The sequence below is a fragment of the Dama dama genome, chromosome 14 (assembly GCF_033118175.1).
Source record: "Dama dama isolate Ldn47 chromosome 14, ASM3311817v1, whole genome shotgun sequence".
NCBI lineage: Eukaryota > Metazoa > Chordata > Mammalia > Artiodactyla > Cervidae > Dama > Dama dama.
The window spans coordinates 66871132-66887217 of record NC_083694.1 but is presented as its reverse complement, the minus strand read 5'-3'; the positions used below and the strand labels follow the sequence as shown (position 1 = coordinate 66887217).

The window sequence follows — 16086 nt, the reverse complement described above, 5'->3', positions numbered from 1 at the left end:
TTGCTTCTTGGAAGAAAAGCTATGACAAACCTAGAACATATATTAAAAAGCAAAGACATTACTGTACCGACAAAGGTCCGTCTAGTCAAAGCTATGGTTTTTCCAGTAGTTATGACTACATGTGAGATTTGGACCATAAAGAAAGCTGAGCACTAAAGAATTGAAGCTTTTGAACTGTGGTGTTGGAGAAGACTCTTGAGAGTCCCTTGGACTGCAAGGAGATCAAACCAGTTCATTCTAAAGGCCATCAGTCCTGAATATTCATTGGACAGACTGATGCTGAAGCTGAAGCTCCAAAACTTTGGCCAACTGATGAGAAAAACTGACTCACTGGTAAAGACCCTGATGCTGGGAAAGATTGAAGGCAGGAGGAGAAGAGGACGACAGAGGATGAGATGGTTGGATGGCATCACCGACTCGATGGACGTGAGTTTAAGCAAGCTCTGGGAGCTGGTGATGGACAGGGAAGCCTGGTGTACTGCAGTCCATGGGGTTGCAAAGATTCAGACACAACTGAGCGACTGAACTGAACCAAACCAAACTGATGACAAATTAGGTGTTACTAGGTTAATGTTTATTATCAAATACAGTGACTGCTATGATTTTAACCAACTTCAGCCTACATTTGCTTCCCTTTCTGTTTATCCCATTGGCTTGGGACACTTTGGAAGGGCAGGGGACATGTTAGAAGGTAAACCAGAATTCAAGGGTGAGGTATTCAAAGCCATACGTATAGAAATCCCATAAAAATAAATCAAGATCTTAACTGTTTCACAAATACTTCAAAATTGGTACTTTAGAGCGCCAAAGGCAAATTCCAAAATGTCTCTTAGGAAAATTGTTACAAGTTTTTAAAGGTAAGAATAGAGCTATTTAAAAACAGGCATGATCCACATTTTTAGCAATGTTAGTTCTGTTGCTGGATTTACAAAGTTTATATTCTTTTTATTTCTTTGTGTTTTACAAGATGCACCTAAGTGGAAAACAGAATTGAATTCAAAGGTGTAACAAGTGTACATATCTCTTAAGTTCAATATTATATTTTTATTGGATTTTATTATGTAAATGATGAAAAACCAATGATGGTTATCACATGAAGAAAAGATACTGAGTGCTTTAATAGTAAAATTTTGGCTGTAATGCAAAGAATGGATAATATAATAGTATTAAAGACGGGAGGGTGTTATAGGAGAAGGTAGAGATGGAAAAGGTGTAATACTCTAGGTCAGGAGACTGCTTAACAGAAGTCCAGATTCCTGGGTCCTGACCCTAGAAATTCTGAGATGGTAGGTTTAGAGCTAGTTCTCATAAACCTAAGTGAGAAAAAGACCTAAACACTTATGACTGAGAGTGAGTTAGAGCATCAAAGGGATGATACCCCTGATGCTAAAACCTTTAAAGGAGTATCAGGAACTCCTAAAAATTACAAGCTCATGCTTCATTTTTACCACAAATGAATACTGGCTCACCTGGATCAGGGTCATATTTTAGGTCCAACGGATGTACAACAGGGTGGTACTGCTTCTAAACATAAAATAAATTAAAACAGATTTAAATTAACAACTAGGTGACTTACAGAAACATTTTCTTTGGCTAATATAAACAAATATTAGTCAGCAGTATCATTCTTTTGCCAAAAAAAAAAAAAAAAAAAATCCAAATTAGATCCTGTAGGGGAGGAAGGAGAAAAGAACAGATAAAATTAAGTCTGAATTATACCTTTTAGAGTACTGCCACCTACTGCATACACTAAGATGCAGCAACATAAAGAAGCATAAAAGCAAATTAAAGGCATAGTGACAGAATCTTGTGTTTACATAAAGTATAAAGTAGGTTTCAAACTATTAACGGACTGTTTTTGAAAAGTTCATTTTAAGACAAGTGGTTAGAACTCAGAACTCACATTCACAAAGAAATCTGTTTCTAAAAGTCTCCAGCACACAAATGCCTAGCTGTGACACACTGGGACTGCAGTAGAACTCTAAGAACAGGGTCCATAATTCAGGCAAAAAGGAAGTGGAAAATGTCCTTTCTCGTGCCCAAAGCAGCAGGAGCCAAAAAGGTTTTTGGTTTGTTTGTTTTAAAGCTATCTTTAGTATCCTCACCCCATTCATTTTTGCATCAATTTTAAACTTCCACAGCAACACCCCACCTAGGTCAGCAAACCTTCTTTTATGTAATACTGACTATAGGTTTTTTGGTGGGGGGGTGGGAGCAGGGAGGAAGGGTAGTAATAGGGAGAAAGATACTGGAAAATAAATACATTTTGAATGTTTTTCCTGAGGGAACTTTAAAAGTAGATGAGGGAGATGGGAGTGGGGTATTTCTTGGAGAACTGACATTTCTACAGAAAAAAATTTAAAAAAAAAGTTTTGCTTGTAACTATTTTTTCTCATAGAATGATTTGTAAAATATTTTAGATAAAGTACCTGCTTTCACTCTCTGAAACAATTCCTGAAAAGGAAGCAACTGGAAAATTTATATGTGAAAGTATGCTAATTTTAAAAAGTAGGGACAAACAGTTAAGCAAAGCTGAAAGCCACATATATGTCTCACTCCAGAGGCAACGCCATTCCAGCAAACCTCCTTCTGCCTCGTCATGCTTTTTGGAGCAAAAGAAATTACACACAATTCATAAAGCAAATGTTGGCATTATAAACAGGTAATCTCAAACTTCATCACCAAAATATATAATGAAGACAAGGGTCTCACAAAACACATATCTATACACAAATAATGTGCCAAATACAAATCACAAATAGAAGGAAGAGGCTTAAAAAATAAACTTCTTTCTCCTTCCTGGACTCAGATAAGTTATTGTCAGTCTTCCATCTTCAAATTCTACTTTATTTTATTATCAGCTGGATTCAAAACCTAGTGTGACTTAGAAGGGTGAAGTTTTATAACAGACAAAAGTAGTAATTCAGGCAGGAAAAACAAAGAAAACAAAATGTCATTTATCTCCACTTGATCTTACACTTTAACTTTTTTACTGTAGTAAAACAGACATTACATAAAATTTACTATTTTAAAGGTAAATCATCTTACCAGAATCTCTTGTTGTGCCTTTATGATTTTGATGACACATTCAAGGATCTTTCTGGGATACTGCTTACGTTTTGTGGCTAAATCAACTATGATTTCATCAAACTGGTCTTCAAGGACTTTGATATCAGAATCTATTTCAAGTGAAAAAATAATATCAAAAATTCCTTAAAACACAGTTTATATTATATATGAAAATGTAACACAAATAAACTAAATTTAAAAAACAAAATTTAAGGAAAACAAATATGGCAAGTTAATGGATGCCTCACTTTGGTGACTGACTCATCTATTCATTTAACAGTCAAACTTACTGGGCCCCTGTGGGAATCCAAGCCCAAATCAGAGAAATACAAAGATGATTAAAAAAAGAAAAAAAAAAGACACAATGAGAAAAAACTTACAGGACAAAGGAATTAGAAGAAAGTTATCAATTACACTGTACAAAGCAAATGAACTAAACTCTAACATAAAGCACAGCATACTGACTGGCATTAAAACAAAATCCAACAATCTAATGCCTAAAGAAGACACACAAAAATATACGTGGGCTAAAATCTACAGAATAATTTAAAGCATGCAGTATCCGTGCAAATACAAAAAGGAAAAATCTAGAATTTTCTATCATGGTAAAAAACTAAGACAAATTAATAAGGTTATGATTATGTTAAATAAATTTTCATGAAGTCATATTAAATAAGAGAAAATATAACAATATTACATGTGTCAGTTCCAAACAATATAGTAACAATATATTCTGAAGAACTACTGATTAAAAATGAAAAATATAGTTGTACCTTGAAGCCTTATCAGTTTATAATGTCAAGTTTAGTAAATATGAAATTAAAAATAAAAATACAATTTAAAAACCTGTATCAAATAACAAATGACATAAAACTAACCCTGTAAGAGTAAAATTTAATGACAAGACAGAAAAATAACTTAAAAGAAAAAAAGAGAAATACAAAGATGAACATAACACAACCCCTGTTCTCTAAGAGCTTATGGTTCACTGGAAGAAACTGATGGATAACTGCAAAACAACTTCACAAATGCAACAGAGGTATGAACAAAACGCTACCAGGACAAAGAACAACTCGAACAATAACTATGCCTTGGGAATCTGAGACTTTAAAGAGAAAGTAACATTTGAGTTGGATCTTGAAATATTGATATAAGTGTAAATCCACTGCATTAAAAAAAAGGTAGGGAAAAATAATACGGAGAAGCACCTGAGGCAGAGAAAACAGCATCAGCAAGATCAAGAATCTTTAGGAAAAAGTTCTAAATGGCTGCAGGATAAACTATAAGGAAAGAAGGATGATAATATAATGAAAGAGCCACACTGAAAGCATTTAACATTTGATTTTAATATTTCTTTGATTTGACTAAAGCTATCTTATCAGTTGCTTTCCTATGTTTTAAAATATAGTACACCCTTAAACAACGTGGGAGGTAGGGGCACTGACCCTCCACACCATCATAAATCCAAACATAACTTTATAGTTTCCACATCTATGGATTCAACCAATTACAAATCGTGTAGTACTGTAGTATATATATGGTAAAAAAAAAAAAAAAAAAAAGCCCTATATAAGCAGATCCTTGCAGTTCACATCTGTTGTTCAAAAGTCAACTTTACTGATTCTCAAACTCCTGGAGGATGAATAATCACCTGGAGGACTTGTCAGAAGTAAAAAACAGCTATATTGAGGCATAACTGTCATACAGAGAACTGCACATATTTAAAATATATAATTTGATAAGTTTTGACATGTGTATATCCTTGAAACCACCACCACAGTCAAGATAATGAACATAACCATCACCCTAAAAGTTTCCTTATGTTCCCCTGTAATGTCCCCCTCCAGCTCCTTCCAACTGCTCTCTATCCCAGGCAACCACTCGTCAAATTTTCATCACTATATTCTAGTTTTCATTTCCTAGAATTTTATATAAATGAAATCATACAGTACACATTCTTTTGTAAGGAGAAGGGCAGAAATTTTGATTCTCAACAGAGGTCTCTGGAATCAGGTCCAGAAATTAAGCACCTCAGATGAAATGAATGCAGGGAATACATTAACCTTATTTTGAAAATTATTTTTTTATTTTTACTTATTTATTTGGCTGTATAGGATGGCATGGGGGCTCTCCAGTTGTGGCTTAGTTACCCCAGGGCATATGGGATCTAAGTTCCTGACCAGGGAAGGAACCCTGGTCCCCTGCATTGCAAGCCTCATTCTTATCACTGAACTACCAGGGAAGTCCCTGGAAATTATTTTTTATTTTTATTTATTTATTTTAAATAAAAAGTTTTCTTGGAGAAAAACAGAACCACCTCGTACACAGGGAAAAGAGCACAAAAATTCAACTGATACAGAACTGGAAGTCACAACTACCCAATGTTGTTTGCGATTACTTTTCAATTTCTTAAATGGCTTCCCTCAATTTTTTAAATAGCCTTGCCAATTTTTTTCAGCTGAAATAGCATCAGGTTTTCAAAAAATTAAGAGCCTCAGCGAAGGGACCAGCTTTTAAGATAACAAAGGTGACACCAAGAGTCTCATAATAGGACCAACTCTACCGAAAAATTCCTGAAGCACATAACTACTGAGTCTGGTAGAACAGTAGCTCAGAGACCATCAGAGATTAGTTAGGACACTGACTCAGACGGTCCAGTATGCAGAGAGGGCAAACAAAAAAGCTGCATTTCCCTGTCAGATAAGTTCACGTAAGAAAACCAAGGAGGTGCTAAGAAAATACAGGCAATGGCTGCTCAAAATAATTAAGACGGCATTCTAAACACCACATATTATTAGACAACAGTGTGTAAAGTGATGCAATTAGAAAACAGGCAACTTAAAAAAAAATATGGTCACAGGTCTTTGAGAACTCAAGAAAACAATCAATAGCAAACACAAGAGCTGAAAGTCTCAACTCAGGGTTCAAAGTGAAAGTGAAAGTGAAGTCGCTCAGTTGTATCGGATTCTTTGAGATCCCGCGGACTGTAGCCCACCAGGCTCCTCCGTCCAATGGGATTCTCCAGGCAAGAATACTGGAGTGGGCTGCCATTTCCTTCTCCTGGAAATTATTTTTTAAAGTAGCAAACATTAAGTAGTTAAAAATACTAAAAAGCTATGTCCTCAACTTAACTGGTTTTGCATCCTGTGTGTTCTGCTATGTCAAAGTCTATGGCAAAAATAGATCTATTTATCTTATTGAGTAGACAGCTTCAGTAGAGAGCTTCGGACAAGTCTGAAACATGTTACATACATACTGGGGAACATTTTGAGACATTGCTGACATAAACCAGCATAAACATACATATCAGGTAAAGATTAATGAGGTCATGTGTGACCTTTCATTCATCAAACAAATATTCACTAAGTCCAACTAAATTACTCCTTCTGAGAGTATTATGAAATATAGTCATTATTACTTTGAATACTCATTTAAATGAGCAGCCTTCCCTATATTTTATTTCATCTATTTAAAAAGTTCCATCACTAGGCTGAAAGGAATACTGTTACTATTTCACAATCAGCTATCAAAAACAAGTCTCCCAGCTAAATCCTGTGTAGAGAAGAAAATGGTTTCTTAGCACCACCTAATGATAAAGCTAAAAGCTGAAATGTATAAATTTAGTTCAGTTCTGATCACTCACTCAGTCATGTCCGACTCTTTGTGACCCCATGGACTACAGCACACCAGGTCTCTCTGTCCATCACCAACTCCCAGAGTTTACCCAAACTCATGTCCATCGAGTCAGTGATGCCACCCATCTCATCCTCTGTTGTCCCCTTCTGCTCCTGCTTTCAATCTTTCCCAGCATCAGGGGCTTTTCCAATGAGTCAGTTCTTCGCATCAGGTGGCCAAAATATTGGAGTTTCAGCTTCAGCATCAGTCCTTCCAATGAATATTCAGGACTGATCTCCTTTAGGATGGACTGGTTGGATCTCCTTGCAGTCCAAGGGACTCTCAAGAGTCTTCTCCAACATCACAGTTCAAAAGCATCAATTCTTTGGAGCTCAGCTTTCTTTATAGTCCAACTCTCACATCCATAATGACTACTGGAAAAACCATAGCTTTGACTAGACAGACCTTTGCTGGCAAAATAATGTCTCTGCTTTTTAATATGCTGTCTAGGTTGGTCATAACTTTTCTTTCAAGGAGCAAGCATCTTTTAATTTCATGGCTGCAATCACCATCTGCAGTGATTATGGAGCCCCCCCAAAATAAAGTCAGCCACTGTTTCCCCATCTATTTGCCATGAAGTGATGGGACCAGATGCCATGATCTTAGTTTTCTGAATGTTGAGCTTTAAGCCAACTTTTTCACTCTCCTCTTTCACTTTCATCAAGAGGCTCTTTAGTTCTTCTTCACTTTCTGCCATAAGGGTGGTGTCATCTGCATATCTGAGGTTATTGATATTTCTTCCAGCAATCTTGATTCCAGCTTGTGCTTCATCCAGCCCAGCGTCTCTCATGATGTACTCTGCACAGAAGTTAAATAAGCAGGGTGACAATATACAGCCTTGAGGTACTCCTTTCCCAATTTGGAACCAGTCTGTTGTTCCATGTCCAGTTCTAACTGTTGCTTCCTGACCTGCATATAGATTTCTCAAGAGGCAGGTCAGGTGGTCTGGTATTCCCATCTCTTGAAGAATTTTCCAGTTTGTTGTGATCCACACAGTCAAAGGCTTTGGCATAGTCAAAAAAGCAGAAATAGATGTTTTTCTGGAACTCTCTTGCTTTTTCGATGATCCAACAGATGTTGGCAATTTGATCTCTAGTTCCTCTGCCATTTCTAAATCCAGCTTGAACATCTGGAAGTTCATGGTTCATGTACTGTTGAAGCCTGGCTTGGAGAATTTTGAGCATTACTTTGCTAGCGTGTGAGATGAGTGCAATTGTGTAGTAGTTTGAACATTCTTTGGCATTGCCTTTCTTTGGGACTGGAATGAAAACTGACCTTTTCCAGTCCTGTGGCCACTGCTGAGTTTTCTAAATTTGATGGCATAAATTTAAGCAGGGAAGAATTTGTCATTACTCTGGCATCCCCACTGGCTCAGGGGTAAGGAATTCACCTCAATTCGGGAGATGTGGGTTTAATCCCTGGGTCAGGAAGATCCCCTGGAGAAGGAAATGGCAACCCACTCCAGTATTCTTGCCTGGGAAATCCCATGGACAGAGGAACCTGGCAGACTACAGTCTATAGGGTCATAAAAAAGTTGGACACGACTTAGTGACTAAACAAGTATGTACTGGGTTGGCCAAAAGGTTTGTTTGGTTTTTTACATAATTGGCTCTAGTAGTGCTTAATTGTCTTTAATTTCATTCAAAACAATTTTGTTAAGAGTGTACTGTGACAGTTGTCATATCATTGTGTATTTTTTAAAAAAGCTTATCAATTGGTGAATTTTTGAGTAGCCATTTTAACACTGACCATGGAAGAAAAAAGCAACATTTTCGGCATATTATGCTTTATTATTTCAAGAAACATAAAAACGCACTTGAAACACAAAAAGAAAAATTTGTGCAGTGTATGGAGAAAATGCTGTGACCAACTGAACCTGTCAAAAGTAGTTTGTGAAGTTTCATGCTGGAGTTTTCTAAAGGGACAATGCTCCACGGGTGGGTAGACCAATTGAAGTTGAGAGAGATCAAATTGAGACATTAATCGAGAACAGTCAACATTACACCATGCAGAAGATAGTCAACATACTCAAAATATCCAAATCTAGCACTGAAAATCATTTGTACCAGCTTGGTTATGTTCATCACTTAATGTTTAGGTTCCACATAAGTTAAGCGAAAAAAATCTTATTGAGCATATTTCCATATGCAATTCTCTAATGAAACATAATGAAAAATGTCCTGTTTTTAAAACAAATTGTGACAGGAGATGAAAAGTGGATATTGTACAATAGTGTGGAATAGAAGAGATTATGAGGCAAGTGAAATGAAACACCACCAATCACACCAAAGGTTGGTCTTCATCCAAAGAAGGTTATGTTGTATATACAGTGGGACTGAAAGGGAGTCCTCTATTATGAGTTCCTTCCTGAAAACCAAACGATTCATTCCAACAAGTGCTGCTTCCAAGTAAACCAACTGGAGGCAGCAATAGGTGAAAAGTGTCTGTAATCAGTCAACAGAAAACACATCATCTTCCATCAAGATAACATAAGACCACATGCTTCTTTGATGACCAGACAAAAACTATTACAGCTTGGCTGGGAAGTCCTGATTTCATCCGCTATATTCACCAGACACTGCACCTCCAGGTGTCCATTTATTTTAGCCTTTACAAAATTCTCTTAATAGAAAAAATTTCAGTTTCCTGGAAGACTGTAAAAGGCACCTGAACAGTTCTTTGCTTGAAAATATAAAAAGTTTTGGGAAGATGGAATTATGAAGTTGCCTGAAAAATGGCAGAAGGTAGTGGAACAAAACAGTAAATATGTTGTTCAGTGAAGCTCTTGGTGAAAATGACAGACTGTCTTATTTTTTACTTAAAAAACCAAAGGAACTTTTGGCCAACAACATACTATGTGCCAAGCCAAGTATTGAAAACACAGTGATGAGGAAAGTATATATATTCCCTGCTCTCAAGGAACTTACTTTTTAGGTCTTTTTAAAAAAATGTATTTATTTATTTGGCTGCACCGGGGCACAGCTGCAGCATGCGAGCTCTTTGATCTTCATTGGGGCACGGGGGATAGCCCTCTCAGAATAGAGGGGCAGGGAGAAAGTTGGTTTCGCTTGTATATTCATTCTTTCATTTGTTCACTCATTTGCACAATAAATCTTATGAACAAAACACAAAAGCCTCTGCCCTTGTGAAACTTACTAACTGACTCTATGTATTAGATCAGATACAAACCCTATTAATTCTATCTTCTGAACATCTCTCGAACCCATCTTTTTTTCCTCTTTCTTAGGGCGGTCTTCACCGTCTTTGGCTGTATTACTGCAATAACTTCCTAAGGTCTGAGAGGTTCTCCCTTGAATTTCTCCCTTCTCCAATCCGTCCCTGACACACCCAGCAGTTAGATTCTAAAACATAAACTTTTTCTTGTTACAGTAGTGCACCCTTATCTGTGGTTTCACTTTCTGCAGTTTCAGTTACCTATGGTCAACCACAGTCTGAAAATATTAAATGAAAAATTCTAGAAATAAACAATTCCTAAGTTTTAAATTGTGTGCCATCCTGAGTAGCATGATGAAATCTCAAGTGGTCCTACTCCATCCCACCCAAGACATGAATCACCCCTTTGTCCAACCTATCCTGCCCATTAGTCATTTGGTAACCACCTTGGTTATCAGATCCACTGTTGCAGTATCTCTGTGTCTGTGTTCAAGTTACCCTTATTTTACTTAATAACGGCCCCAGAGCACAAGAGTTGTGATGCTGGCAATTCAAACAGGGCAAAGAAGGGCTTCCCTGGTGGCTCAGTGGTAAAGAATCTGCCTACCGATGCAGGCGACACAGATTCAATGACTTGTCTGGGAAGACCCCACATGCTGCAGAGCAACTAAGCCCACCGCTACTGAGCCTGTGCTCTAGAGCCCACAAGCCACAGCTCCGGAAGCCTGTGAGCCCTGAGCCCACGCTCTGCAACGAGGCAAGCCGCCTCAAGGAGAAGCCCGCTCACCACACCTAGAGAGCAGCCCCTGCTCACTGCAACCACTAATAGAGAAAAACCTGTGGAGCAACAGAGACCCAACACAGCCAAAAATAATAAATGAATTAAAAAAAAAATCAAATATGGCAAAGAGAAGCTGTAAGGTGCTTCCATTAAGTGAAAAGACAGAAGTCTGCAACTTAATAAGGAAAAAAAATGTAGGCTGAGGTTGCTAAGATCTACGGTAAGAATAAATCTTCTCTCCATGAAATTGTGAAGAAGGAAAAAGAAATTTGTGTTACCTTTGTTGTCATCCCTCAAACTGCAAAGGTTACAGCCACAGTGGATGGTAAGTCTTTAGTTCAGACAGAAAAGGCATTAAATTTATACAGTAAGATATTCTGAGAATGAGGGAAAGAGACCACATTCACGTAACTTTTATTACAGAATATTATTATAATCATTCTATTTTCTTATTAGTTATTGTTGTTAATTTCATTAAGCCTAATTTCTAAACTAAACTTTATCATAATTATATATAGGATGGATAAACAAAGTCCTACTAGCACTGGGAACTATATTCAATATTCTGTGACAAACCATAATGAAAAATAATATATATATGTATCTTATTGAGTCACTTTGCTGTACAGAAGAACAGCAACATCGTAAACCAACTATACTTCAATAAAATTTTTAAAAGAAGAGTATACACAGGGTTTGGTACTATCTGAGATTTCAGGTATCGACTGAACATCCTGGATACATCCTCCTAAAGGGTATGGGGAACTAGTTTTGGGATGATTCAAAAGCATTACATTTACTGTGCACTTTATTCACATTATTATTACATCAGTTCCACCTCAGATCATCAGAGGTTGGGGACCCTTGACCTACAGGACAAAGTACAGATTCCTCTGCATATGCTACAGGGCTTTATGTGATTTGGTCCCAACTTGGCCTCATCTATCTCAATTCACTTCTGACATTTTCCAAACATACCACTCCTTCGTGCCTTTAGGGCTTTCCTGATAGCTCAGTTGGTAAAGAATCCGCCTGCAATGCAGGAGACCCTGGTTTGATTCCTGAGTCGGGAAGATCTGCTGGAGAAGGGATAGGCTACCCACTCCAGTATTCTGGCCTGGAGAATTCCATGGACTGTATAGTCCATGGGGTTGCAAAAAGTTGGACACAACTGTGCGACTTTCACATTATGCCTTTGCACATGCTTTTTTCTTTGCTTCAAACATCCTTCCAACCTCCTTTCTGTCTACACTTTTATTTATTAAATGCATTTAACAGCAAGCTACTCTGTCATGTCTTCTCCCACTTCCTGAAGAGTAATGTGTTTTTGTCTATTTCCTTCATTTAATGAATGGTAAGAATCATATCTTTTCATTTATTTCCTGGAACTTGGTATGGTGTCTGACATTTATCAAGGGCCCATGGAAGAAGGTAGAAGTGTAGTATTCTCAACTATTTTCCCTCAGAGTTAAAAGGGGGAGGGGGGCGGGGAGGGACAAAGAATATCCAGTTTTCAGCCATCCAGCAAGGCTGCCAACCTGTCATAAAACACACGTGTTGATCTATAAACTGATTAATCATATGCTAAAGGCAGTCTGGACCAAACAATACAGCAGTTCCAAACTGACTTCACAGAACAAGAGTCACATAAACACTCAGTAAAGTCTGTCTAGTTTGAAAATACTCCTAGGTGATTCTGATATGCTGCCTTTCCCCACTAATTGGCAATCACTCCGATAATAGTTGAAAAATCTGATGTTGTTTTTTTCATTTTAATATATAAACCACAAAGTGAACTCTGGTGTCTTTGAAGAGATAATTATAATAATGCCAGGGAGTAGAAGTAAAGTCTTCTGGGCAAAGAATTATCTTAACGCTGAGAAGAAAAATTATAGCCACAGAGAATTACAGGGCTTATAATAAGCTCAGAGGTATAAGTGGTTAATCTTAACAGCTAGCAGTGACATCAATCTACGCTGGTCAGATCTCTGCACTATCACCGTGGGGACCAGCAAGGCACTCCAGTCCTCTTGTCAGGACAGCCCTCTTCCTGGACGTTGCTGGAGAATTCTGTCTCTCTTCCCACACTGATCATTCTTTTTCTCCTACATTTTTTTCCTTCCTACACTAACCATTTTCTTTCTATTAAAACTTCAATTTCTTTAAATATGTCACCTTTATTAGATAGGGTGCAATCTAGTCTGCCTGGACCAGCAAAATATTCTGCCTTTTAAAGGAGGTTTCTGCAAATATTAAACTCCTCCTTTATATGGTACTCATACAGTTTAACTTCACATTTCTAAGAGTATTTCACTATCTACTCAAAGGATTGCTTATAAAAATATAATTTGACTTATAAATTATTAAGCATAGGAATTCTCTGGGCCTGCTTCTTCATCTCACGATAGTTCTATAGTATCTTCCAATAAGCTACTGATGAGGGTATGAGATGAAAGTCTTGTGGGAATGCCAGATAGCATATATAAGGATCATGGTAACCACTACGCTGTTTGCCTCAATGTATGACCTTAATAGTCTTCTAGATTAGTTTTCTCTTTTCTTCCAGTAAAGGAACTCTGCCAGTAAAGAGGTGACACTGAAAACAGGCAGGAATTCCCTAGCAGTCCAATGGTTAGGACTTTGAGCTTCCACTACAGGGGGCATAGGTCTTGATCCCTGGTTGGGGAACTAAGATCCTGGAAGTGACATGGCAGAAAATGAAATGGAATGGCTACAAAAATAACTCAGCAATGAATGACAGAGGGACAAAGTGAAGTCACATACCCATAAAACAACTGTCTGAAGCTTCCTGCCATGCTTGTCCATTAATGCTGACGTTCTCTTGCACAGCTGATTCAAAAGTCTGCAATAAAGTCACAAAAATCAAGTCACTGAAAATAACTTTAAATACTGAATTCAAACATTTGGACAATTCAGATTTGTGATAGAGAATATATGAAAAAGTATACGACTAGATTACTAGCATGCTTATGCTTTTCAATGAAGTGAGATTCCATTTCAATCAATTATTCTACCTACATTTTAGTTACAACAGCCATTAAGCTACCCATGAGAAAATGTGAGGAAAAGTTTTAGAATACTGGTGCAAAAAAAAAAAAATTAACTTCTTATATGAAAGGAAAACAAGCTAACAGACTGGGCTCAAATGAATCTCAAGGGTATAAGTAATACATTTGCTGCTGAATGAGGGTCAGTGTTAACAAGTGGGAAAATACACAGGCTTAAAAGAAAGTGAAATTAATTTCTACTTTACAACAGACTATATTTTTTTGGGGGGGGGGTACTGCGTTGGGTCTTAGTTGCAGCACGTGGGATCTTCGCTGCATCACTGGAGATCTTTCACTACGGCAGACGGACTTACACAGTACTCTCTAGCTGTGGCACTTGGGATCAGGGTTTCGGTGCTCGGGCTTAGTTACTCTACAGCATGTGAGTTCTTCCCAGACTTGGGGTTGAACCCACATCCCTTGCATTACAAGGCAGATTCTTAACCACTGGACCACCAGGGAAGTACTAGGATTCTTTTTTTTTGAGATGTACTTTGAAGTAGGTAATGATGAAATGACACGAGAGATGCAATTTGCTTTAAAACAGAAGTATAACATATTTTTGATAACTGCTAAATTTGGTGATAGACATATGGATGTTCACTGTGCTAGTCTATTTTTTGTAATGTTAAAAATGTTCATAATACATTAAAAAGTAAAAAACTAAAGAAATTTGATGGTATCATCCAAATTTTAAATGCACATTCCCTATAGCCTAACAATTTCATGTCTATCAATATAACCTAAAGGACCATTCTCATAAAAACATAAAGAAAATAAACTGAGAATGCTTATTTCAGTTTGAAATTTTGAAATATTGAGGGAAAAATATCTAAATTCAAAACTAGGAGGATGGCTAAATATACAATATACCCATATCATACAATACTAAAAGAATGAAGTACATCTCTATATAACATTAACAAATAATAATCAAAGACATATTTGGTTTTTTAAACAAAAAGCAGGATGTTAACAATATATCAGCATGACACTATTAGTATTAAAAAAAAAAAAAAAAGAACACTTTTTAAAACAGAGAGATAGCTTTAAAGCCAAAAAAGAGAAGGATTATACCCTCCAAAACAGTTATTTCCAAGAAGGAAGAGGGATAGTGGAGAGGAATTGAAAGATTTTTTGCTTTATGCTATTTTTCATAGTGAGAATACATTTTATATAATTAAAAATAGTTTAAAAATTATCCTTCAATTTAAAAATAAATTTTTAAAAAAGGAAAAAATAAGCTTAAATCAAATGATGACTGATAATTATGAGTTAGAGTATGTATTCTATACTTTAAAGATTTTTATAAAGTAAAATCCTTACTCTATCCAATTCTATTCAAGAATTACCCAATAATATAATTGCCTTTTTAATATTCATTGCATAGTTGTATCAATTTTTTTTTAAAATTACTTTATTAATTACTAGAGAAATGCAAATCAAAACTACAGTGAGGTATCACCTCACACCAGTCAGAATGGCCATCGTTAAAAAGTCTACGAACAATAAATTCTGGAGAGAATTCACTGTACTGTTGGTGGGAGTGCAAATTAATACAGATACTGTGGAGAACAATATGGAGGTTCCTTAAACAACTAGGAATAAAACTACCATATGACCCAGCAATCCCACTACTGGGTATATACTCTGAGTAAACCATAATTCAAAATGACACATGTACCTCAATATTCACTGTAGCATTATTTACAACAGCCAGGACAGGGAAACAACCTAGGCGTCCATCTTCAGACCAAAGGATAAAGAAGTTATGGTACATATATACAATGGAACATTACTCAGCCATAAAACCAAACAAACGAGTCAGCTGAACTGAGGTGGATGAACCTAGAGCTCGTTATACAAGTGAAGTGAGTCAGAAAAGAAAAATAAATGTCATATATTAACGCATATATATGGAATCTAGAAAAATGGTACTGATGAGCCTATCTGCAGGGCAGGAACAGAGACACGTGTAGAGAACGGACCTGTGCACACAGCAAGGGAAGGCGGGGATGGGATGGATTGAGAGAGTAGCACTGACACGCATAACCTACCACATGTAAAACAGCTGGTTAAAAATCCACCTGCCAATGCAGGGAACGTGGGTTCAATCCCTGGTCTGGGAAGAGCTCACAGGCCCTGAAAGCTGCTATATAATACACAGAGTTCAGCCTAGTGCTCTGTAACTACCGAGAGGGGTGGGAAGGCAGGGGTGTGGCCTGGTGGGGTAGGGGTTGGGAGAGAGATTCGAGAGGGAGGGGATGTATGTATACTCATGGCTGATTCACGTTGTTTAACAGCAGAAACCAACACCGC

General features: G+C 37.1%; 1 protein-coding gene across 4 annotated transcripts in view; it reads right to left on the bottom strand.

Moving 5' to 3' along the window:
• NSL1 (NSL1 component of MIS12 kinetochore complex) overlaps positions 1-16086 on the bottom strand; it is a 41380-nt gene that overhangs the window by 21819 nt on the left and 3475 nt on the right. For all 4 annotated transcript variants that reach the window (XM_061160984.1, XM_061160982.1, XM_061160986.1 and 1 more), the window contains exons 2-4: positions 13484-13562; positions 3049-3179; positions 1470-1524 (exon numbers count right to left, since the gene is read on the bottom strand). In XM_061160984.1, coding sequence (XP_061016967.1) covers positions 1470-1524; positions 3049-3179; positions 13484-13562 — 265 coding nt within the window. The remainder of the gene's footprint in view (positions 1-1469; positions 1525-3048; positions 3180-13483; positions 13563-16086) is intronic.